Source organism: Dermochelys coriacea, chromosome 5 (assembly GCF_009764565.3).
Source record: "Dermochelys coriacea isolate rDerCor1 chromosome 5, rDerCor1.pri.v4, whole genome shotgun sequence".
In the NCBI taxonomy this organism is placed as follows: domain Eukaryota; kingdom Metazoa; phylum Chordata; order Testudines; family Dermochelyidae; genus Dermochelys; species Dermochelys coriacea.
This window is the reverse complement of record NC_050072.1, coordinates 122,276,109-122,301,692: the sequence shown is the minus strand read 5'-3', so window position 1 is coordinate 122,301,692 and position 25,584 is coordinate 122,276,109. Positions and strand designations below refer to the sequence as shown.

At 41.0% G+C, this 25,584-nt stretch overlaps 1 protein-coding gene across 8 annotated transcripts in view; it reads left to right on the top strand.

Moving 5' to 3' along the window:
- Positions 1-25,584, top strand: part of SUSD1 (sushi domain containing 1) — a 92,987-nt gene that overhangs the window by 20,493 nt on the left and 46,910 nt on the right. For all 8 annotated transcript variants that reach the window (XR_005292898.2, XM_038401535.2, XM_043514394.1 and 5 more), the window contains 5 exons: positions 4,302-4,481; positions 6,005-6,184; positions 8,773-8,952; positions 23,038-23,132; positions 24,629-24,815. Coding sequence is in view for 7 of the 8 variants with exons in the window: in XM_038401535.2 (XP_038257463.1) it covers positions 4,302-4,481; positions 6,005-6,184; positions 8,773-8,952; positions 23,038-23,132; positions 24,629-24,815 (822 nt within the window). In the remaining variant the exon portion in view is untranslated. The remainder of the gene's footprint in view (positions 1-4,301; positions 4,482-6,004; positions 6,185-8,772; positions 8,953-23,037; positions 23,133-24,628; positions 24,816-25,584) is intronic.

Here is a 25,584-nt window from a genome sequence, read left to right as displayed (position 1 = left end):
GTAACTACTTGAGCATTTTATTATTCATTATTTGACATAAACCATAAAGCCCTTTGTTTTTTATGAATGGAGGGATGTGGCCTGTCAAGTTTATATTAAGGTGAAAAACAAGAGTAAACAAAAAAGAAGTTATCTGACAGAATTCCAGTATAGAGCCACTCAGAGGGTCTTTATTAATTCTTATTATTAACTGATATTCCCTTATGCTTAATTATCATCTTTACTCCATCTTTAACTTGGCACAGTTGCACGATTAATGTCTCATGGAACTGATTCTGCAAGGCTAATTCTTCTGTTCTTTGGTATCAAGTTTAGTGTATGCATGAATGTTCTTAGCCAGTATTTCAGTCTTACTATCTAAAAGTGCCTCTATTTTTGGAATCTGCCCCAATATCTTTGTTTTAATTCAGGGTTCAGATACCTAAAAAGCATTTGATTGATTACATAGACAGAAAACACCACTCTCTCACTTCTACATTTCATTCTTGCTGGGTATGGCGGATAACTGTGGGGGGATGGCTTGAGGCAAGGCTTGCTTATAGTTCCTCCTGTCCAAAACCTCACTTAGTCTTTTAAAATAAAATCAGTGTCACATATCACTCTTTTCAGAGTAGCAGCCGTGTTAGTCTGTATTCGCAAAAAGAAAAGGAGTATTTGTGGCACCTTAGAGACTAACAAATTTATTAGAGCATAAGCTTTCGTGAGCTACAGCTCACTTCATCGGATGCATTTGGTGAAAGTCCTCTGCTTTTTCCACCAAATGCATCCGATGAAGTGAGCTGTAGCTCACGAAAGCTTATGCTCTAATAAATTTGTTAGTCTCTAAGGTGCCACAAATACTCCTTTTCTTTTTACATATCACTCTGCTTCAATAATGTAGTCTCAAACTGAAGGCTCTGAGATTGAATATTTGCTTATAATTCAGTAGTTCTGGAAGAGAAGCTTATTCTAATGTTTTACAGCATATACATGCTTTCCAAGGTAGAGGCAGAAAGATAACTATCATAGTGGGATTGTTTTCCATTGCTACATATTTCTTTTAAAATTTTCGCTTAAAGATTTTATACTGTAAGTTGGTTTGGTCATGATTTCTGTCAACTTTGTCAAATTTTTCTATTTATCTGTTTCTGGCTACAACTTCAAAATTACTTTAAGCCCACTTTTCAACTAATAATTTAAGTTTATAATTTAAGATTTCTCCTTGCTTCCATCTGTGAGCCCTGGGAAAAATATGGTTTAATTCTTAATATAGCGTTCCATTGTTCATTTTTTAACAAAGTAAGGCATAATCCTGAATAGTAATGTTGGATTCACTCTGGATTTCACATTGTACTTTAGCTTCAAATTATATTCTTCCATTAACTTGATCTTTTCTCTTTTATTATTTTAATTCCATAATTTTATTATTAAGCTCCACAAAATTGCTGAGTAAGTGAACCAATTTCAAATTATTACCACATTTATTTTCTAATCATCTCCATAGAGACTTGAATAACCCATAGAAATTTTCCTACGTGATTTCTTCTTGTCCTGGTCTAAAGCAGTTCTTCCTTTTCAAAGCCTGAATGAAATGTACTGGCAGTGGAAAGCAAACCTCTGGATGCTTTTATAATTTTGAAATGTTGGGATCATCAAAAGCACATGTCTATTGGGATGGAAAATCTCTCCTCTATCTGGAATCAAAGTAATTGTATATCCCAAGGACTAGATTCTCAGTCCTGTCCCCACTTCCTTTGTGCTGTTCAGGTGGTACAAGGGGGGAGCAGAAATTACTCATCTCGCTAGCTAAAGGTTCCCCTGATGTAGAGCTGTCATAGCTGGCTCCTGCACCACCCTCAGTCTCTGGTGGAGGGGGCATGGAAGGAACAAACACTTTGAGCATCATTACCACCGTTTGTAGATTAGCCACTGGGTTTCTCTAACCCACACCTGGGCTGGAGCAGAGTCAGCCAGAGAATCTATGCTGTCACCACTGTTGCTGACAACAAAACTATCTCAAGGAACAGATACCTTGTGGGAGACCTGAAAATCTTATTGGAAGACAGCGATAGATCCAACAATTAAATGTTACTTAGAGATCCTTTCTTGTTAATGGGTGCTACTTACCTTCTCCTGTTATTCCATCATGGGATAGGTTTTTTTCTTACCTCCTAAATAAATAGAGAGTAATCAACAGGTTTACAAATCCTTGGTAAATATCAGAAACAAAACAATCATCATTACAACAGTGAGATTTTCTTTAGAGAGACATTATACAGGAATAGAGTCATCAGCTCTCTCTCTTTAACCAGGTGTTATTTTACAAAAAGAGCATCATTACAACACCTATGTCCTGTCATTTCTAGTCCACTGTGGAATACTGTATTGCTACTTATTATGTGTATTGCAATATAACCTAGGAGCCCTAATTGAGGATTAGGGCCCAGTGTGCTAGGAACTGTACAAACTATATTCCTGCATCCCAAATGCTGATGCTGTTGTTTGTCTGTATCTGTACAGCACCAAGCACAGAGAGGTCCTGGTCCTAGAGCTCTTAAGCACTGTGGTAATACAAAGAAATAATGATAATTAGGGCAGTCAAGTGATTAAAAATATTAATCGCGGTTAATTGCACTGTTAAACAAAAATAGAATACCATTTATTTAAATGTTTTGGATGTTTTCTATATTTTCAAATATATTGATTTCAATTACAACACAGTATACAAAGTGTACAGTGTCCATTTTATATTTATTTTTATTACAAATATTTGCACTGTAAAAAACAAAAGAAATAGTATTTTTTAGTTCACCTCATACAATTACTGTAGTGTAATCTCTTTATCATGAAAGATGAATGTATCAATGTAGAATTATGTACAAAAAATAATTTCATTCAAAAATAAAACAATGGAAAACTCTAGAGCCTACAAGTCCACTCATTCCTACTTCTTGTTCAGCCAGTCACTCAGACAAACAATTTTGGTTACAATTTGCAGGAGATAATGCTGCCAGCTTCTTGTTTACAATGTCACCTGAAAGCGAGAACAGGCGTTCACATGGCATTGTTGTAGCCGCCATCACAAGATATTTACATGCGCTAAAGATTCATATGTCCCTTCATGCTTCAGCCACCATTCCAAAGGACATACATTCATGTCAATGACGGGTTCTGCTCAATAACGATCCAAGCAGTGCGGACCGATGCATGTTCATTTTCATTATCTGAGTCGGATGTCACCAGCAGAAGGTTGATTTTTTTTTTTTTTTTTTGGTGGTTTGGGTTCTGTAGTTTCTGCATCTGGATGTTGCTCTTTTAAGACTTCTGAAAGAATGCTCCACACTTCATCCCTCTCAGATTTTGGACGACACTTCAGATTCTTAAACCTTGGGTTGAGAGGTGTAGCTATTTTTAGTAATCTTACATTGGTACCTTCTTTGCGTTTTATCAAATCTGCTCTGAAAATGTTCTTAAAATGAACATGTGCTGGGTCATCATCTGCGACTGCTATAACATGAAATGCGGGTAAAACAGAACAGGAAACATACAATTCTCTCCCAAGGAGTTCAGTTACAAATTTAATTAACACATTCTTTTTTTAACGAGCATTATCAGCATGGAAGCATGTCCTCTGGAATGGTGGCCAAAGCATGAAAGGTCATACGAATGTTTAGCATATCTGGTACGTAAATACCTTGCAATGCTGGCTTCAAAAGTGCCATGCAAACATCTCTTCTCACTTTTAGTTGACTTTGTAAATAAGAAGCAGGCAGTATTATCTTCCATAAATGTAAACAAACTTGTTTGTCTTAGTGATTGGCTGAACAAGAAGTAGGACTGAGTGGACTTGTAGGCTCTAAAGTTTTACATTGCTTTGTTTTTGAGTGCAGTTATGTAACCAAAAGAAATCTAAATTTGTAAGTTATACTTTCCTGATAAAGAGATTGCACTACTGTACTTGTATAATGTGAACTGAAAAATACTATTTCTTTTGTTTATCATTTTTACAGTGCAAATATTTGTAATAAAAATAATAATATAAAGTGAGCACTGTCCACTTTGTATTCTGTGTTATAAAAGAAATCAATATATTTGAAAATGTAGAAAAACATCCAAAATATTTAATAAGTTTCAGCTGATATTCTATTGTTTAACAGTGTGATTAATTGCGATTCATTTTTTTGAGTTGATCGCGTGAGTTAACTGCGATTAATCAATAGCCATAATAATAATGATAACAATTAGTATCTCTTCTTTAAACCCTGTGACTAGTCTTGGCTTGTTTCCATTGTCAATTTTACTTCTCTATTTTTTTCCCTCAGAAATAGACTGTGGCAGACCTTTGTGGATTCCACACGCAGAAATGATCTGGGACAACTCCACAACTCTAGGAAGCATGGTGTACTATAAATGTAGTGAAGGGTTTCATTTTAGTGGAGAGAAGAATTTTTCACAATGCACAATAATTCAGAAATGGGAAAATATCACTGGTGCATGTGAAGGTAAATATGTTTTAATGCAGGTTTATGTTCTTTTCCATCAGATTTAAAGACCCCTCATATCAAATTCAAACAAGAGTTTCTTAAAGTATGATTTTATTCTGAAAAGTGACTAATAATTAGGCTTGGCAGAATTCAGTTAATATTGACAATAATGTCAACGTTGATTTTTTTTAAGTGTTTTTGGGGTTTTTAAAGATTTTTATTGATTTAAATGTTCATGACTGTGGGAAGTTATGGGAGGGCCAGACAATTATTTAATGACAGATGTTGAGATTCAAAAAGTTAAAGAATTGTACACTGTTAAAACACAAATTATTAATATCAAATGTCAAAATATAAAAAGTAAATATCATCAAATCAACAAATCATACCTGTTTTTACTATTCATTCTCTAGTCCAATGGTTCTCAATCAGTGGTACATGTACCCCTGGGGGTACGCAGAGGTCTTCTAGGGGTGCATCAACTCATCTAGATATTTGCCTAGTTTTACAACAGGCTACATAAAAAGCACTAGCAAAGTCAGTATAAACTAAAATTTCATACAGACAATGACTTCTTTGTACTGATCTAATAAGTACAGTATTTACATTCCAGTTGATTTATTTTATAATTACATGATAAAAATGAGAAAGTAAGCAATTTTTCAGTAATAGTGTGCTGTGAACACTTTTGTATTTCTATATCTAATTTTGTAAGCAAGTAGTTTTTAAGTGAGGTGAAACTTGTGGTACACAAGACAGATTAGACTCCTGAAAGGGGTACAGTAGTCTGGAGAGGTTGAGAATCACTACTCTAGTCTGTTTGTAACAAACCTAATTCAAAAGTCTGAATCCCTGGATTTTGACTCTACTAAGTTCTCAAGTGGCATTTTTCTTACTTTGTCTATCTTTGAATGTCAATTATTATTGATGGAAATATTTTTCTTTGGTTTGTGGGTGTACAGTGAAATTGATGTTTACTGACATTTACCAGTACAAATCTAATCCTTCCAACCCTACTAATAATTGAATTTTATTCCTAAATAGATCTTTCTCCTGAATATTCTCAAATCCGTATCTGCTGACATTATGACAAAATTAAGATTTTGTTTTACTACTTTTTGCTCTGGGTATGATTGAAGCACCTAAACAGCTGTGGGACAAGGAACTGGATTCTTTTTTGGCTCACAAATCAACAGACTTGTTCATGAGGTTTCAATTGCAAAGGCAGAAGGCGACGTGCAGAATCTGTACTATTTGTGGTTATGAACTAGAAGGAAAGAACCCAGGTTGACTTTCAGATCCAAAGTTGAATGTGCGAGGCTAGCAGTTGCTTGGTTTAGAAGTAAAAAGATGTTTTTTGATTAAAAGGAGTCATTGAGAAGAATCCCATAATGTCATTTTTACAGTATGGTTTTGTCTTTCCTAATGGATTTTATATTTCACATTCTCCTAAGGGTTCACTTTCAGCGACTACATTAACTAATTTCTTAACACTGACTAGCAAACATTTTTTCATGAAAATTGTTTTTGATCTTTTTCAGTAACAGACTGTGGCAGACCTCCTTCAATCCCCAACACAGACATGATTTGGAACAACATTTCCCAGCTGGGGAGTGCAGTGCATTATCAATGTAAAAAGGGATTCCGCAGCATAAATGGGAGGAATACGTCACGTTGTATTTATAATGGATCCTGGGAAATTCCAGCTGTAATATGTAAAGGTAGGAGTATAATGAAAACCTCTGCCTTTTAATTGTAGATGTGTTTTAAATTCAGCTTCAAACTTTACTCCTGGGGGAATTCTGCACCACTGTGCATGCTCAGAATTTATGTACCCCGCAGATTTCTTTGCTTCCCTACAGAAAAATGACTTTCTGACAGGGAAGCAAAGGGAAGCCACAAGGGTGGTCCTGTGACTTTGCCCCCGGCAGTATATTTCAGGTGCCCAGGGCAGCCAACAGAGAAGTAACCCACACCTGGATCCACTCCACACTTGGATCCTGCCTTGCTGAGCCTGCCTGCTCATACCTGGTGCATCTAGTATGGAGTGGCATGGCTCTGGGGTGTTTTGGGGGGCAGGTGCGGTCCTTGTACTGTGTCAGGGTTGGGTTCAGCCTCACCACTGAATCCATGCCTTGTGGTGCGGGGGGAGGGGAGCTGCATAGTGATCTCCCTCCTCTGTGTAGCTAGTGGCCTGTGCTCCCCAATGCCATGCTGGATCCTCCACATTTATTTGACCAATAAAATTCTTAGTATTTTGCAGAATTTAAAAATATTGTGCACAGAATTTTGATTTTTTTTGGTGCAGAATGCCCTCAGGAGTAAGACTTGTGTCCTGAAACTGGGATAGGTAGAAGGCCAAAAAAAGCCTGTTTTAGTTTACTTTGTAGGGGTTAATCCACCACAGGTTGGGATGTCAGGCTTCCATGATGCACACACGGCAGTTCTAAAAAAAACGTAAAGCACCAGGCTAACTTGCAGCAAGATGTCATGGCCACATTCTTCTTTTACCTTCGTGTTAGTTTTATTTGTCATTTTAAAATTTTAAAAAAATTGGCAAAACTACCGAGTCTGCCCAATGAATTTATGACCTGCAAAATTTAATTTTAAAAGCCAAGGAACTTTTTTTTAGCAGATAGAAGATCAGAAAGAAACCTTTTGAATGGGCCTGATCCTGCCACCTTTACTCCCTGAGGAATAAGGGCATTAGAATCACAACCTGTGTTGTACACTTGTAACTAAAAGCCACAACAAACTTCTAGAGCCTTTGTGCCAAGTTTCGGCCTGGAGGGATTTTCTCTATCAAAGAATTAGCCTCAAAAAAGATGCTTATAATCAGTGTCATCATCTAGATTGAGAGACTACCTTTGTAGTAATATAATGCAAGATTAACAGATGTTTTAGACTCAGCTTTTGTATTGAACATCGCACTCTTTTGTGCCATTGGGATAGAGGTGTCACAAAGCATCTCTAAGATTGTACACCATTATTTGCTGTCTTTTGCAGATGATGATGATGATGTTCTTCTACCTTATAATATCAGCATATTTTCCTTAAAGACTGGAAATGTGCCTGGAACTGCTACAGCTTCACAGGCCTCCGTCCTGCAGAGAGGTACATACTTGCTTAATTTTACACACTTTGGGTAGTTGCACTGAAGTCAATACAACTACTCACGGTGTGTAAAGTTAATGAGGTGTATACATCTTTGCAGGATCAAGATCTTAACTGTGATCATCCACAATGAAGGGACCTGAATCTGTAGTCCACCCTCAGGCAAGATGGCCAGTGGGAATTTTCAATGGGAGGCAAAAGGGCAGAATTTAGCCCTAGTAGTTGTTCCAGAGAGTTTAAAATAAAAAAGCCTTTCTCTGCGATGCACAAGGATAATTAGAATAATGGAGAATTTTTAAAGAAACAGCTCTGATAGCATTGGCTGAGCTAGAAAAAAAGAAGCAATGCAAAGCTTAAAGATATTTCACTAACACATTTTAACACTCATTTGAGGTTACTGATGACTTTCAGAGGAAATGAAATGTCTGTTACAGTAATGATGCCTTTCAGATTAATATGATCTTAAGGTTCCATGTAATTAATAATTCCCATTAAAATGAGGAAAAATCCATGCATAGCTACAAAATTTCTATTATTTCTTTCCATTTTCAACTGCCTTAAGGGGAAGTGGACTTCATGGAATGAATAACCTAATTAGAACTGAGAGGGAGGTTAAGAAATACACTTTGAGACTATGCTCTTTGATAAATAACCACTTTCCCCCATTTTTCTTGTTGCAATTGCAGTGAAACTCCCTTTATTTGCATTGTCAGTCTGTTGAAATCCCTGGTACCAAATTTTTTAAATTGAATGAGAGATGTCATTAAATACAAAAACTCTGTTAAAATAATTGACTTTATTGGGAGCCATTGGTGCTGAGTAGCTCTCAGGATTAGGCCAGAGTGAGAAGCTTCTCCCGATAGTCGGCTTTACATTGACTCTAAAGGTGTGATCCTTTGACCCGTCTCCTTTTTCACTGGGTCTAGTCATCCCATTCTGGTCCTTCTATCTACATGCACAAATCCACTGACAGAGAGCAGATGACAAATCAGCCATTTGCATATACATTATGTCACACTACATATGCAAATGTAGGCACACAGTTGCGCTTGGACCTTATGTCTCCTTTTTGAAAAGAGCATCACCCTTAATTAAATGTAAATTTGTCACAAGTTAGTGTAGAGTAACTTATTTGAAAATGGCTTCTTTCCCAAGGAATATGAATATGTTAACTTCCTGTTGTTTTTCATTGCAGAAGTAGACTGTGGCATTCCTCCACCAATACAACATGCTGAGCTAATGTCGAATCCCAGTTCGAGTCCTGGGAGTGTAGTGCAGTATTCATGTCAGAAGGGATTTGAATATGCTGGTGGAAACAATATCTCAGTTTGCACAGCAGAAGGTGTTTGGATAAAAAGCACTTTAACATGCACAGGTAGAGTGTGAGCTACTCTAAGAACCAAAACTTTATTTTTATTTAGTTTCAGAATAAGGAGAAGAAAGTATCAAATCTGAGGTTTATTCTGTGAAGATCTCTCTTCTGCCCTTCATCAGTTCTAAATTATTGTTTGTGGGCCCAGAATATGAAACACTGTAGTTTGGAAAGACTTACAACGGTTTATTTTTAATAAGGTGGAAAAGAGTGAAATAACACCCTCACCAATCTGTTTTCTTCTTGTTGAGATGGTTCCGCAGATTCTTTTGTTGCACTCTAGCTGCTGTAAGGTAGGGCAGAAAGTGTATTGATCCATACCTGCATACCTCAGATGCATTACTTTGAACCATACAAGAAAATGGTACAGTATAATAATGCATGTCAAGTAGTGTTATTGACACTATGAAATGTATATGCCCCTTTGTTTTCAGTTTAAACCGTTTTTACCAAAAAATATTATTGTTTTTTCTGATTTTCACTCTCTTTTGGTATCATTCAAATATATAAAAGTATAACTTGTTTTATTAGGAAAATACAATATGTTACATGAAATACATGTATGACAGTAATACATTAGTCTGCGTATATGCAAAGCTGCCTTTGAAGTAAGGCTGTGTATTAGTCTAGAAGATACACACAATAAACAAACAGGTCCGCACACAAGCACTAAAATGTGTGTGCATCTGAACGTACTGATGAATTTCACACCCACCACATACACATTTCAAGCTGTTAGCAGATAATGGTTTAAAGATTTGACACACTAAAATAGAAAGAAAATGAAAATCTGTATCAGAATACATTTCAGAACACGAGGAAGTATTCGAAAGTTTTAAAAAAACATAAACAGGAGAAAAGAATGAAGTTGAGGGTATGCGCTGCAAATGGTGTGGCCCAGTTATTAAATGTAAATATTTATAGGCTAATAGTTCTAAGTCTACAACACTAAACTTTTTGTTCAAATGAAAAGTATTATTTAGAGATTAAAGATCTATTGTTTTCTTAAACTCCGAGGTGGCGTTGTGTTTTGAGTTCTGTTTTAGCTCTGCAGCAAACCACATTGATGAACGGAATTCAGACCTTAATCTACTGAATACTTTTTTCTCCTGTCTTTCTGTCCACCAAAATAAACCCCAATATTTAGCCAGAAAAATTATTAATAGTTTTTTGCACTGATTTTCACCTGTTTTTCTTGTTGTGGTAATAAACACTGATACATTCCTGGGAAAAATTAAATCAAATAAAAACTGAAAACAAAGGGCCCTAAAAATGTATCTTTTGTGAAGGGTGGGGAAAGGACCCACTGGATACTTTAAGTTTTAGTTTAAAGTGCTTTGTTTTTCTCTTTCATTGATTGATGACCAATATTTAAAAAGTAAAAGGGCAAGAAGGAATAACAGAGTAGAAAGCATTTGCATTCACAGTGTGTGTGTGTGTTAGAAATGTACCACCATGTTTAAGTCACCCAGCATACTTTGTTTCCAGTCTCCCTGGACATCCTCTGTTGCTCTTTGCATGGCTCCGACTTTCAGCTGAGCTTCACAGTGCTGCTTTCACCTTTTGCTTTTTTGGACAATCAAAAATGGGATATTTTTAACCCGCTGAATTTGTTACAAGCAGCCGAAGTTAAACATCATCCCAGTTTGCGAGCAAAGTGAGAATGGAACTGCTCTGTTACTCCTTTTTAAAATTAGTATTTGTTTCCAATCTCTGTAAAAGGGTTTGTGGAGGGGTGTGCGCGCACACGCATTTTGTGGAGAGGAGAGGGTGTGTGTGCGTGTGTTGTGAAGAGGTGTCCCTTCTGTTCCTGTTGTTCTTTTCCAGAGTTGGGGAAGAATTGGGAGGGAGTAGTTGGAGGGAGGGGGGTCCTGCCCCCCTGCCCATGCACCCAGTGACTTACCATCAGCTGCTGAGTTCACTCATGATTAGGGCCCTACCAAATTCACAGTCTATTTTGGTCAATTTCACGGTCATAAGATTTTAAAAATCATAAATTTCATGATTTCAGCTATTTAAATCTAAAATTTCATGGTGTTGTAAGTGTGGGGCTCCTGACCCAAAAAGAAGGTTATTGTAGGGGCGGGGGTTGAGGTGCTGCTACTCTTACTTCAGCGCTGGGCAACTGGAGAGCGGCGGCTGTTGCCCGGGATCCCAGCTCTAAAGGGAGAGCAGCAGCGCAGAAGTAAGGGTGGTATGGTATAGTGTTGACACCCTTACTTCTGCACTGCTACTGGCAGGGTTCTGCCTTCAGAGTTGGGCACCCGGCCAACAGCTGCTGCACTCCGTCAGCCCAGCTCTGAAGGCAGCACAGAAGTAAGGGAGGCAATACTGTGATCCCCCCCCAAATAACCTTGTGACCCTCCTGCAACTCCCTTTTGGGTCAGGACCTCCAGTTCGAGAAAAGCTGGTGTGCCCTATGAAATCTGTATAATATAGGGTAAAAGCACAAAAAAGACCAGATTTCATGGGAGGAGACCAGATTTCACAGTCCCTGATGCATTTTTCATGGCTGTGAATTTGTTAGGGCCCTACTCATGATCTTGTTCTCAGAATCCCCCCCTCCTGCCATTCTGTTTCATACCACTCCTTCGTTCCCTCTTGCTACCCCGGTCCCAGCCCCAGAGACCTTCCATCACATTGCTTCCTGTCACTTGCTCACCAGAGACCTGGTATGCTACTTTATCCTTTCTGACAGGTTTCGGAGTAGCAGCTGTGTTAGTCTGTATTCGCAAAAAGAAAAGGAGTACTTGTGGCACCTTAGAGACTAACACATTTATTTGAGCATAAGCTTTCGTGAGCTACAGCTCACTTCATCGGATGCATTTGGTGGAAAATACAGTGGGGAGATTTATATACACACACATGGTGATGGCTCATCTTAAGTGATCACTCTCCTTACAGTGTGTATGATAAAACCCATTGTTTCATGTTCTCTGTGTGTGTATATAAATCTCCCCACTGTATTTTCTACCAAATGCATCCGATGAAGTGAGCTGTAGCTCACGAAAGCTTATGCTCAAATAAATGTGTTAGTCTCTAAGGTGCCACAAGTACTCCTTTTCTTATCCTTTCTGCAGCCCTGGTCACAATACCAAGACATCCCCCCATAATTCCTTCTGGTCTGGCCATCTCCCTTAACCCTGGTCCCAGAGAACTCCTGCATCTCTCTCCTAGATAGCTGTTATGAGTATCTAGAGACCATATTTGGAATCTCTTGGTACCAGTGTTCCCTCTAATTTTTTACATCCATGTGTATTTTGTTTATGTGCACCAATATGGAGGTGAGGGGATTGGGGTGTGGGAAGGGGCTTAGGGCTGGGACAGAAGGTTGGGGTGCAGGGAGGGGTGATGGTTCTGGCTGGGGGTGAAGGCTCTGGGGTGGGACCGGGGATGACGGGTTTGGGGTGTGGGAGGGGGCTCAGGGCTTGGGAAGAGGGTTAAAGTGTGCAGGGGTGAGTGGTCCAGCTGGAGGTGGGGGCTCTGGGGTGGGGTTGGGGATGAGGGGTTTGGGGCACAGGCTGCCCCGAGGCTGCTGTGGGGAGAGTAGATTTCCTCCAGCTCTCTCTCACCGCAGCAGCTTGGTGGAGGGCCGCCTCTCCACAGCTGTGGCAGGGCTGGGCTGTGCCAGGCCGAGGGAGGGGTGCCTCTGCCTGGCTGTGGCAGTTTGGGCTAGGCTTGGCCGGGGGAGGGACTCCTCTCCCTGCCTGTGTGGCCCTTGATAGTGTGCGTTGCGGTGGTGCAGCTTAGAGGGGACTTAGACTGGTACTGATCATTACTATTTGATATTTGGATAAATCCAAAAATTATGGATTCCTCCCATCTAATCAATTTACTTGTCTTTATCCAGAGAAAACAAAATCTAAGTGAAGTTTCCACTAAAAATAAAATCTTAGCAGAATTTTAATAATAATAATGATGATTGATGATAGTTAGCCCTTACATAGGTGCTTTTCATCAGTAGATCTCAAAACGCTAGACATTTCATTTGACAACGATTAATATTATATTACTTAGAAATTCATAAATTAAACAGTTGTATATAGAATGAGAAGTAATTGGTTGGCAGTAAAGCAAGCAACCTCTGAGACAGAATCTATGAAAATCTATGAATCACTGGCTGCATTGTTACATTCATTGTTACTGTACAGGGAAAAGTGTGCGTGTGGGCTCCCAGAGCAGTGCATAGAAAAGCTGAGGTCCTGCTACTAGGATGTGACTAGTAATACAGAGGAGAAAATCGCCGTGTGCAAAGCACTATGGAGCGCAGACAGTGAACTAAAAAACTAGAGGAAATACAGCTTGTTGTTTGCTCTTGTGATTTTTAGTGCTCTGGGATGTTGATGGTAATAATAGTGATGTGAGTTTTGAGCTGACTGTCCTTTTAACGGTCTCTTTTAAGGCGCATCTCAGATTGTTTCACTGCAACTTTGTGACAAAACTTCAAAATAGTGGCTTAGTCTCGTAGGACCGTAAGCGGGTCACAGGCCCTTTGTGTCTGGAATGTTGAAAGAAAGGATGGCCCAGTGGTTAGGGTGCTAGCCTGGAACTTTAGAGACCTGAGGTCAATTCCTTGCTTGGCCAGATTTCAGAGTAGCAGCCGTGTTAGTCTGTATTCGCAAAAAAGAAAAGGAGTACTTCTGGCACCTTAGAGAGTCTCTAAGGTGCCAGAAGTACTCCTTTTCTTTTTTGCGAATAAGAAATTTGTTAGTCTCTAAGGTGCCACAAGTACTCCTTTTCTTTTTTGCTTGGCCAGAGACTCCCTTTGTGATCTTGGACATATTACTTAGCCTCTCTGTGCCTCAGTTTCCAATCTGTAAAATGGAATCATAGCACTTCTCTACCTTACAGGGAAGCAGTGATGATGAATACACTAAAGCTTATGAGGAGCTCAGCTATTACAGGAATGGGAGTTAAACAGATACACGAGAGATAAATATATATTGGTATTTCACCAATAGACTCCTGCCACAGGACTGTTGTGCAAGGCACTGCACAAAGACAGAGATGGAATTGGGCCTTGCCACAGAGAACTTGCAATCTAAGACAACATACAAAGGGAGGAGTAGAAGGGCATATATCTCAGAATATAGGGATTATTATGAACAAATATATTTTTTCTTTTTTTAAAGTGTTTTATTACATAAATAAATGAGCTGCAACCAAATGCCATATAATAATGACATTTCTTGTAGGCATTAAAACAAAAATATGTTTTGAAGGATTTGCAGGAGAGAGGGTAGTTGTCTGATGGATCCTTTCAGGGAAAGATACTTCATGCTATCTGTATTGTACATAGGATAAAACACTGTGCCGGAAGGGAATGAACACATTGCCATGGGAAAAAACACTCGAATCCACGTAGAGGGCAGAAAGCGTGATCAGACTTGAGGAAGTTTAGAAAAGTTACCAAGTAAGAAAAGGGAGAAGGATATAAAAGGAAAAGGTTCATATAAAAATCATTCCTAGACATAATTCCTTCAAGTCTATTCAGTGGAAAAAAAGGGGGAGAAAGTGAAAAAACAAATGTTTGAAATTTCAAAAATGTTTTAGTTTTTGAAAACTAAAACAAAAATCTCAAAGTGAACAGAAATTTTTGTTTTGTTATGAAATTTCACAATGTGAAGTTGAAACATGTTGACAAAAATGACATTTCCCTGTGAACATTTTTACTAAACTCTGTTTTTTAATGGGAAAACTTTTTATGGGAAAACTTTAACCGGCGTTATCAATAGTGAGAATTCAAACAGAGAGACAAAGCATTTCATTTATATGGGTTGTTTCTTAAATAAAAACCTTTGTCCCTGCCAGAACAAAGGGCTGCTATGATTTGACAAAAGCGCATTGTCCTGTTGGTGTGGCCATGCCTGTGTATCACCTGTGAGTCATCCATTTTGGAATCTGTCAACCTTAATCAGCATTTTACCTTGGATTTTCCCTCCCAACAGAGACAGCTTCACTGACTGTGTCACTTCCCGCAATAGGGTTCCATCAGAATCCTCTTTGATCCCTGAACCAGGCTTTCCTTCCCTGACAGTTTCCTCCTGTGTACCCACTTTTGATGGCCTCACATGCTCCCTGGTAACCAGGCAAAGTCTTTGGTCCTAGCTATAAGCCTACACCCTCTTAAATTGCAGGTAGGTGTTCTCCCCCCGCCCCAACCCTCCCCGCTGCACCCTAACAGCCCAGCTACTCTCCCCGTTCTCACCTGCGGGTTTGCCTGACCCCTGGAATCCTTAAACATCTGCGATGTCTATTCCTGGTCACAGGGTGAGTTACCTTTTAAAGACTGAGTAAAATATCACTAGTTGTATGTTTGCCTCTGTCATTATAGCAAAAGGCTGGTAAACGTGGTCTATTTTCATGACAATTTTGCAAGGCTGTTGTCAGCGGTTTCTAAGCCACAACGAAGGGGTTAGTTTTCCATAATTCTATTCAGATGCTTCTGTGAGCCTCTTGCTGCACACCTAATTTTTAGTCCCAGCTGTGTATAAATACATCAACCTCATCAGTACGGAATCTAATTAGAAAAGGTGTCGCTCAGATCTGAGGGCACTGATTCGACACCCCCAGCTTTCTGGGAGTCTGACCCCCATCAAACAATTAGAATAATAATAGTGAGAGATTAAAAGGATCTGATTGGTCCAAATTCTCATAAAGGGCTAATGTGAAACATTAAATCCAGACAGTTGATAGTCTGATAACTTCTTTAGTGGCCTGGAAAATCACAGGTGGAATCTGCGTTTATGGGAGCCATTGTTTCTTAGATCAAAGAGATAGGATCCAGCTATAACAAAAAACAAAACAGTCTATCTTTTTGTTCAGCAGGCTACTTTAGCTTTTTATATTTGAAACCAAGTTAATAATTACAGAATTTCTGATTGCAGATATCAATTCTTAATGTCAGAAATCTCTTTCAGATGGGGGGAGGCCAGGCATGGTAGGCGATGCAGTTCCAGCCCACCTAATCCAGTCCATTCTGACGCCATTACTTTTTGTATAATTAATATATCTTTCCATTGTGAACATGATCACAATTGCATCTCCTACACCTGTTTTCAGTCACTTTGCTCCAACATATGAATTACTTTGCCCCTGTTGTATCCTGGTAACATTTTTAGACTGAAGGAAGTAGTAAATCATTAGCTCTCCCTCTGTTCCTTTCTACATGATTGTCTCTGCCTATAACTTTGCAATTTGTCTGTGAGCTATCTGCACATTTAGTTTGTGGAGGGAGAAGTTAAGCTCAATTGTGGAAGTCCCCTTGCAGCTTCATAGTTAGGGTTCTGTTGAAACTTTATAAGCAATAATTAATTAAACATGAAAATGCTCATAAACACGTCTCATAATATACTATAAAAAGTTATGGAGAATATATTGGCTGTATTCTTGTCAAATAAATACTGTCCATAAATGCCGCCCACCTCGTAAAAGAGGAGAGAACTATGGAGAAGAAAGTGTCTAGGTTCTATGGTAATAGGTGCACTAGAAAAGCTTGGATAGATGGTATCACTGAAATACTGTTTTCTGTAAATCTGATTATCTTCCTTGAAAGTGTGTTCTACAAGGTAGTAGCAGATAACATCTGTTGTGTATCATTTGCATATGTTGCTGCAATGAAAAAAGCAAAACAGAAGAAAAGGAGAAGAAAGTATTTGTTTTTCCTCTCTGTCCTAAATCCTGTGACTGTATGGAAGTGGCTGAGGGAAAGCTGTCTTTATGTGTGAATTGAGTGTATTCTTTTAGCTATTTTTTAGAGAGGAATGTAATGGAAGTGGAGTTTGTTTTGTGCAGGTGTTTCTGACTGCAATGGGCTACAGAGTCTTTTACTGATAAGCCACAAATTCTGATCTGGCTCAGGTCAGTCATGGCCCTAAGTCGCTACCATCTGAGGGCTGATTGATGACACATATGAAAGGAGCTGGTGGTCTTAGGTACGTTCCTGGTAGACTGTTCTCTGCATCACAAAACCATCAGTCACTACTAATGGCACTAGTCGGCAGTGTCATTGATGGTCTCAGTAGGCAGAGAACTCAAGGATTGCATTGATCAGGGAAACTGAACTACCCTCAGCTATAAAAGTGGTCCCCTTAGATCAGTGGTTCTCAAACTTCATTGCACCATGACCCCCTTCTGACAACAAAAATTACTACACGACTCTAGGAGTGGGGACTGAAGACTGAGCCCGCCTGAGCCCTGCCACCCCAGGCTGGGGGGCCAGAGCCCTAGGTGGTGCGGTTTGGGCATGGGCTTTAGACTTGCTGGGGCCCAGGGCTAACACCAGCCCTGGTGGGGTTGCAACCCACTTTGGGGTCCCGACTCACAGTTTGGGAACCCCTGTCTTAGAGCATGGCAGCTGAGGTGGTTACACTGGCACTATACTTGACCTGTAGGCGTAGGCAGTGTTTGAGTTGAAAGCAGGCGAGTGGAGAGAATGCTGATGTGCCCAGGGTGGACTATTATCTGTCTGAAGACTCAGCCTTTCCACTGCGTTCAGGGGCGCTGGAACAGTTCGTATAGTAGGGGTGCTGAGAGCCATTGAACCAAACTGTAAACCCTGTTTAGGATGGAAACCACTTCAAGCCAGAGGATGCGGTCATGGGTGGCAGGTATAATAGGCCAGAGGAGGCTCGGCGGGGTTTGGGTCCAGTTGCAGGGTTTGGCGGCAAAGTTTTTGCTTTATTATGCCCCATGCAAGTTCCGGGGTGGCTGAGTAGCACATACCGCTTCCTCAGCCACCCCAGAACCTGCCTGGGGCATAACAAGACGTCTTCTACAGATGCTTTTCCCCTGGGCAGTGGGTGGGTTGGGTCCAGGGAGGGGAGGCATGGCACAGTTGCAGCCAGCCCCGGGCTCCTCAGGGCAGGGGCTGCTCGGGCTTTGGCTGGTCCAGCCTGGGGCTCCTTTGGGCGGCGGGGCAGGAGGCTTGGGGTCTGGCCATGGGAGGGGAGGCAGGGGGTCTTGTGGCTCGGCCATGAGGAGGGCATGGGTGAAAGGGGCGGAGCTGGAAGCTCCACCCACCGCCCAGGGGTGCAGCAGTACTCCTAGTTCCAGCACCTATGCCTGGGTTGACCATATTTGGTATGAAAGTTCCTCCCTGTGTGCTCGTTTAAAGTGAGCTCTCTGCTTTCTGCCAGAAAATTTAAAAAGTGCCGGAAAATGAATAGATAAGATCCTAGCCTTAGAGTCATTTCCTTCTTTGTTTCTCTTGTTCTCACCCCGTTTCTTTTCTTCCAGCTCCCAATTTCATCTTCAGGTCATTTTTCTCTTTCCTTTTGGTTTTCTCCCTCTTATCTCTTCTCACCAGCTCCCTTCCCTGGCTTTTACCAGCCTTTGTGACACTTCCCCTCTTTTCCCTCTTCCTGTATTCTCTCATGACTGCTGACTCCTCCAGCACTTCCCTCCATGCCCTTGCCCTGGCCCCTTTACCTCCTGTTTTCCGAAATCTTAAGGTGGATATCGGGCTGGATGCAGTAGATATTAAGAGGTTTACAGTACCAGCTTTGCTTTTGAACTTGAATTTTATGGAACAACAGTGTCATCCAGTGGCCTTCTACATTAAGGACAAGTTCAAGTTCCTTTTCTTAAACTAAAGGAAATAATTCCTTTCAACTTCTCCTATTTTATATGGGAGTCTTGAGTTGAAGTGGATATTAAGCATGTTCAGTCCTTACTTACATGCTACAGCCTGCTATGTTTATTAATCAGATCACTCTCCTTACAGTATGTATGATAAACCCATTGTTTCATGTTCTCTGTGTGTGTATATAAATCTCTCCTCTGTTTTTTTCACCAAATGCATCCGATGAAGTGAGCTGTAGCTCACGAAAGCTTATGCTCTAATAAATTTGTTAGTCTCTAAGGTGCCACAAGTACTCCTTTTCTTTTTGCGAATACAGACTAACACGGCTGCTACTCTGAAAACAGTACATACATAGTATACATTAGTCAAGATAGTAGATGTCTTAATATCGCATGGTACTGGATAGTATATTTCTTACACTGATTAAACATCAGTTCTTATATAGCTGCACAGAAACAAGATGGCCATTAAGAGACCACCTGCAGTATACAAGAGAAAGGGTTAAAAATACTATCTTTTGAAAGCATATAGAATTTGGTTATTTATTGCTGAATTAGAATAGGGCTTGGATTTTCTATGGATTGTTATGATCTTTTGGATAAAATTATTCTTGAATACAGCTGCATAAAAAGGTTTCCTGCCTAATGTTTGGTTAGTTTTTCAGAGAATTTCAGTCACCTTATCTAAAAAAGACATCACAAATAGAAAACGCTCAAAAAAGGGAAATGACTGTGGCTAGAGGGTTGGGTGTTTTCAGAGCAGACAAAAGCAGTAACTTCTATACAAAGAGAGATTTTAAAAGAAGGGATTATTTAATCTGAAAAGAAGAAATGGATGAGGAGATTTAGTAGAGGAATATAAAAATAACAAATTGGTACAATGAAGGCTATTCAGACACTTGTGTTTGTGCTCTTGCATAAGAGAGAAACAAGGGGACCTATAAAATAATGTATTGGGGGGACTGCACGGCTCAGGGAACTACTTGGTCAAAACAAAAACCAGGTATGGACTTAGGATCTTGGTACCTGTCTATCTGAACCTCTAAATCTGGGGCTAGGAATTGAGCAATGGACGTTCAGATAAGTGGGTCCAATTCTGGACCATCTGTAGTAATGGGATGCAGAATCTTTCAGCTCTAAATCACTGGTTTGAGCCTGGCTGAGGTTGGTCGTGACCAAGATTTGCTGCTTGGATTGATATCCTCCTTGCAATGCATGGAATGACAAATTTGTCTGCAATTTAGCAAAGAGGCCAAAGCTTGAATAGGCAGGGAGACTAAATTGCTGTTCCATCTTAGCCCTGGTCTACACTATGGGGTTAGGTCGAATTTAGCCATGTTGGGTAGATTTAAAAATGATTGCGTGCACACAACCAACCCCGTTCTGTTGACCTAAAGGGCTCTTAAAATCGACTTCTGTACTCCTGCCCGACGGGGGGAGTAGCGCTAAAATCGACCTTGCTGGGTTGAATTTGGGGTAGAGCGGATGCAAATCGACGGTATTGGCCTCCGGGAGCTATCCCAGAGTGCTCCATTGTGACTGCTCTGGACAGCACTTTGAACTCCGATGCACTAGCCAGGTACACAGGAAAAGCCCCGGGGAACTTTTGAATTTCATTTCCTGTTGGGTCAGCGTGGCAAACTCAGCAGCACAGGTGACCATGCAGTCCCCCCGGAATCGTAGAGCGTAGAATGTTTCTGCGCTCCCCCTATCATCTCTGTCCCTGAGGTTATCTCAGATTAGAAGGCGAAAAAAACCGCACTCGCGATGACATGTTTTCTGAGCTCATGCAGTCCTCTCTCACTGATAGAGCACAGCTTAATGCATGGAGGCATTCAGTGGCAGAGGCCAGGAAATAATTAAGTGAGCATGAAGAGCAGAGGCAGGACGTTAGGCTGAGGCTAATGGGCAGCAAACGGACATGATGAAGCGTCTGTTGGGGGAGCAAATGGACATGATGAAGGGTCTGTTCGAGCTGCAGGAAAGCCAACAAGAGCACAGACCCCTGCTGCATCCACTGTATAACCGCCTACCCTCCTCCCCATGTTCCATAGCCTCCTCACCCAGATGCCCAAGAACGTAGCGGGGGAGGCTTCAGGCACCCAGCCACTCCACTCCAGTGGATGGCCCAAGCAACAGAAGGCTGTGTCACTCAAACAGTTTGATTTTTAGTGTGGCTACAATAAGCGGTGTGTCCTTGTCCTTCCCTCCTCCCCCACCCCACCCGGGCTACCTTGTCAGTTATCTCATTTTTTTTAATTAATAAAGAAAGAATGCATGGTTTCAAAACAATAGTTACTTTATTTTGAAGGGGGGAGGGTGGTTGGTTTACAGGGAATTAAAATCAACAAAGAGAGGGGTTTGCATCAAGGAGAAATACAAATAACTGTCACACTGAAGCCTGGCCAGTCATGAAACTGGTTTTCAAAGCCTCTCTGATGTGCAGCACGCCTTGCTGTGCTCTTCTAATCGCCCTGGTGTCTGGCTGCTCAAAATCGGATGCCAGGCGATTTGCCTCAACCTTCCACCCCGCCATAAACGTTTCCCCCTTACTCTCACAGATATTATGGAGCACACAGCAAAGAGCCATAACAATGGGAATATTGGTTGCACTGAGGTCTAACTAACAGCACCAGCGAGCTTTTAAATGTCCAAATGCACATTCTACCACCATTCTGCACTTGCTCAGTTTATAGTTGAACTGCTCCTTACTACTGTCCAGGCTTCATGAGCCATGGGAGCAAGGGACAGGCTGGGGTAGGTGTGATTGCGTGGTGCTGCTGGCTGGGAGAGGAGCCTGAGGCAGAAGCCTCCAGCTCGCAGGAGAGCAGAGTTGCAGCAGAAGCGGTGGAGCCGTACTCCATGCCCTGGAAGTTGCTAGGAGCTGGGCAGGGAAGATGTTCCCAGTACCCCTGGCTAAGCTACATGTCCGTCGAGGACGGCTACCAGTCCTATTGCACTGTCTGCTGCAACAGCAGCAGTGACAGTGAGCTGAGCGGGCTCCATGCTTGCCATGGTATGGCATCTGCATGGGTAACCCAGGAAAAAAGGCACGAAACGATTGTTTGCCGTTGCTTTCATGGAGGGAGGGGTGACTGACGACATGTACCCAAAACCACCCGCGGCAATGTTTTTTCCCCATCAGGCATTGGGAGCTTAACCCAGAATTCCAATGGGCAGCGGAGACTGTGGGAACTGTGGGATAGCTACCCACAGTGCACCGCTCCGTAAGTCGTTGCTAGCCACAGTAGTGAGGATGCACTCCGCCGACTTAAAGCTCTTAGTGTGGACATACACAATCAACTGTATAAAATCGAATTCTAAAAATTGACTTCTATAAAATTGACCTAATTTCGTAGTGTAGACATACCCTTAGTTATAGAGTTATTGCAGGGAAGAGTATACTGGTGGGGAAACTTGCATTACTACTGCTCATGCTGTCCTCTGCTCAGGCCAGTCTGTGGCTTAAAGAGAGGACTACTATTTCCTGGGCTGTCATCCCGGCATCTTTAAAATACAGGGAATTTCAGTTTTTTAAATAGAATAATTAATTAATTCTTTGTGAAATGGCAGCAAACAATTAAAAGGAAACACTTTAATACACTGTGAATAACTAACCTGTGGAACTCAGTGCTGGATGATCTAAGCGAAGTGTGGCTCAATGATAACATAACATAAGAATGACCATACTGGGTCAGACCAATGGTCTGTCTAGCTCAGTATCCTGTCTTCCGACAAAAGGAAAAGGAGGACTTGTGGCACCTTAGAGACTAATAAATTTATTTGTTAGTCTCTAAGGTGCCACAAGTCCTCCTTTTCTTTTTGCGGATACAGACTAACACGGCTGCTACTCTGAAACCTGTCTTCCGACAGTGGCTGATTCCAGATGTTTCAGAGGAAATGAAACGGCAATTTGAGTGATCCAGTCCCCGTAATCCAGTCCCAGCATCTGGCAGTCAGAGACTTAGGGACATTCAGTGCGTGGGGTTGTTTCCCTGACCATCTTGACTAATAGCCATTGATGGACCTAGCCTCCATGAACTTTTTTTTTTTTTTTTTTAAACCCAGTTCTAGTTTTGGCCTTCACAGCATCCCCATGCAAAGATCTAATCTGAATTTAAGGGAGGAAAAAGATCCTATCCTAAACTCTCAGTTTCTGGGCTATGCATCACTAAGGATGGGAGAACATATTACCCCTAAATACATGTCTTGTTTAATGTGAATTGCATTAATGGTTCTTTTTATACCTTGGTTCTCTATGTAGATTATTATAGACTGATTTCACTTATCTTTTTCTAACCTGCCTTTTTTCCCTGTGATAATGAAATTTTCTTTACCCAAATGCTTGTATTTCTGAGCTAGTTTCCCGTGTCCTCAGTATACACCACTGGTAATTAATGTGGTGGAGTTCCAAATGTAGTGTATATTAACTTTGGTTATTTGTTATTTCTGTATCTTTTCAGTTTATCTAGCATTACTTTAATTTTCCCTCTTCCCCTCTTACAGTGAAGGCAGCCATTGCGAATGTGTCTATATTTAATCAAACTTGTGTGAAGTGGAGAAGAAGCATTAGAGAAACCAACTTGAAGACGGTGTATTTGGTAAGCAAGACAGGATGATTGGGGTTTCTCCATTGCTGGACTGTCCTTTGGTACATGGGCAGTTTGGCTGAAAATGGTATTTTCCACACTGCATTCTGTTGACTTCCTCCCACGTAGTCCCCAGTCTGCACTATTTCCTCCTTCCAAAAAGTGTCCTTTTTGTGCTCATTTGAGTGCAGTGATGAAAGGAGATCAGATGGGCGGAAACTCCACAGGCAGAGAACGAGTGGCTCCAGTGTTAGAGGGCCCCTTGAAAGTGTGGCCTTCAAAGTCCGTAATTATTTGATGGGAGTTATGGCAGTAATTATTTGGTGAAGTTACTGAAATGTTTGCAGCAGGAGGACTCCAGTGAAGCAGAAGCAAATAAATTAATATGGCAACAAACATACTGTAATGGACCCCAACATAGGGAGTCGTTTTGAGTGCTGCGACACACCAGTCCCTGAGGTGTTTGGTAGTGTTCCGGGTATACCACACACTCAGTGCAAGAGCCATAGGTGCGCCAAGTGCTTCAGGTATTAGCCTTTGGTGGGTTTCACTAAACACTTGCAGACTTTATTTTTTGCCTTATATGTACTTTTTATTATTTTTTTTTTTTTTTTTGCCATAAACAGTGCAGTTACTCCTGGCTTTAAGATACATTTGTCATTTTTTATTTGTAACACACAACAGGTCCCAGTCAAGCCCCTAAGGGCTGTGCAGTACAGGAGCGTCAAGTTGGTGCTCCACAAGCCTAGTTCAGGAAAATTCCCCCCAGGTCACCCCTCTGCCAGAGATAATCATGCACTAGCCTGCAGTTCCCCCCAGCCAGAGTTCAGTCCTTTTATCCAGCTCCTGTAATCTTGCTAGGTCCATCCCCACAGCCCACTCCTGGTTATGCACCATCCACTTCTACCACTGGTGGCCCCCTTACCAGTGATAGGCTGCTTCTGAGATCAACTGTCAACCCGCCAGTCCCTAAACTGCTTGGCTTTCTCTCCACGGTCAGCTCCAGGCTGTTGCCTCTAGCTCTTGCTCCCAGATAGACTCTGGCTCCCTTTTTCCAGAGTCCTGCTGGCTGAATGTTGCCCTGCGTGTCAACACAGTATCTGGTAATAGGCCAGCAGGTTCATTTCAGTGTGAAAATGATAGAGAATAGAGCAACAACTTAATTAAAATAGCAGAGAATCTGTTAACAGGGTTGCACAATGGTTAATGCAACAGAAAATAAGGAACAAATGGGTTAACGTAGTAAAAAAGCAATCAATATGCCAAGACGAATATAGTTGCAAATACAGAATCGAATCCATGAGTAGAGTAGGGGACTTGTTGGTGGAGTAGAGATTTGCATTGCGTAGGGTAAGGTGATAGGATGGCAAGAGATGATAAAATGAGAGAATATGTTGGTGGTTGCATGGAATTACTGAAAACACACATGCTGACTGCAATACTCTCATTCATAAAATACACAGCAAGTGCTATAGAACTCAAATTTTGGCTTTCTTTTCCTTCAAAAGTTTCACATACAAGGGCGAAGATGGCATCAGGAGGCATTTTTTCACGAAGCAATGTTTAACTTCACAGCAGAGGAAGAGACTCCAGAACTGTGTCTAGACCTACAGGCAGACATGAACTACACTGTGAACATCACTGTAGTGTTTCCTGAGCCCTCAAGACCAGTTACTGTAACAATCCAGACAGTTGGTAAGCGGCATGCTGTTTGATTTACCTAGCGGTTAGCATTAAGGGAAGGCAGCTCAAAGTAAATATACTGATGTGGCTGATTTATTCTGGCTGTAGTCAAGTGGGTGAGGGATTGCCATTGTGGGGAGTACTGCATTTACTGGATTCAAAGCTCTAGATGAATCTAGATGAAATGGTTGCTGGAGAGAAGGACCATAAAGTATGGTCAGGCCAAGTAGGCCTTGAAAGGAAGGACCATGAGATATGGTCAGGCCAGTTAGTTGCTGGAGGGAAGCTGTGTGAAAGGGACCAAGAAGTATATGGTCAGAACTTCAGTTTTCCACTGTTGGGCATCATCCGAGTTGTACAGAAATACATTGTCTGTGTGTGTTTTATTGCTTAAATGAAACTTGCCATGTTTTTGTATTGGTAACTGTACATTGAATGTAAATACGAATGCAGAAGATGATACTACTGGAAAATATTTTCTGGTATAAACATTTGTTTTTTAAAATCTTTTTAAAAATATGATAAAATGCAATTCATTGAAGGAAAAAAAAATAACTTAGAATAGCAAGGTGTAGTTTGCGTCCAACATTGTTCTCTCTGTGTGTGCTTGGCTCTCCTATTGTTAATAGTGAGACGTAAGTGCATAAAACCAGAGCAGAATATCAGAGTTGAAATCCACCATACAGATCTGAGGGGAATATTTAGAGACTATAAAGGCAACGTGATCCACTGGAGAGAGCACAGGTCTGGGACCCCGCACATTAGGTTCTGTGCCCAGCCC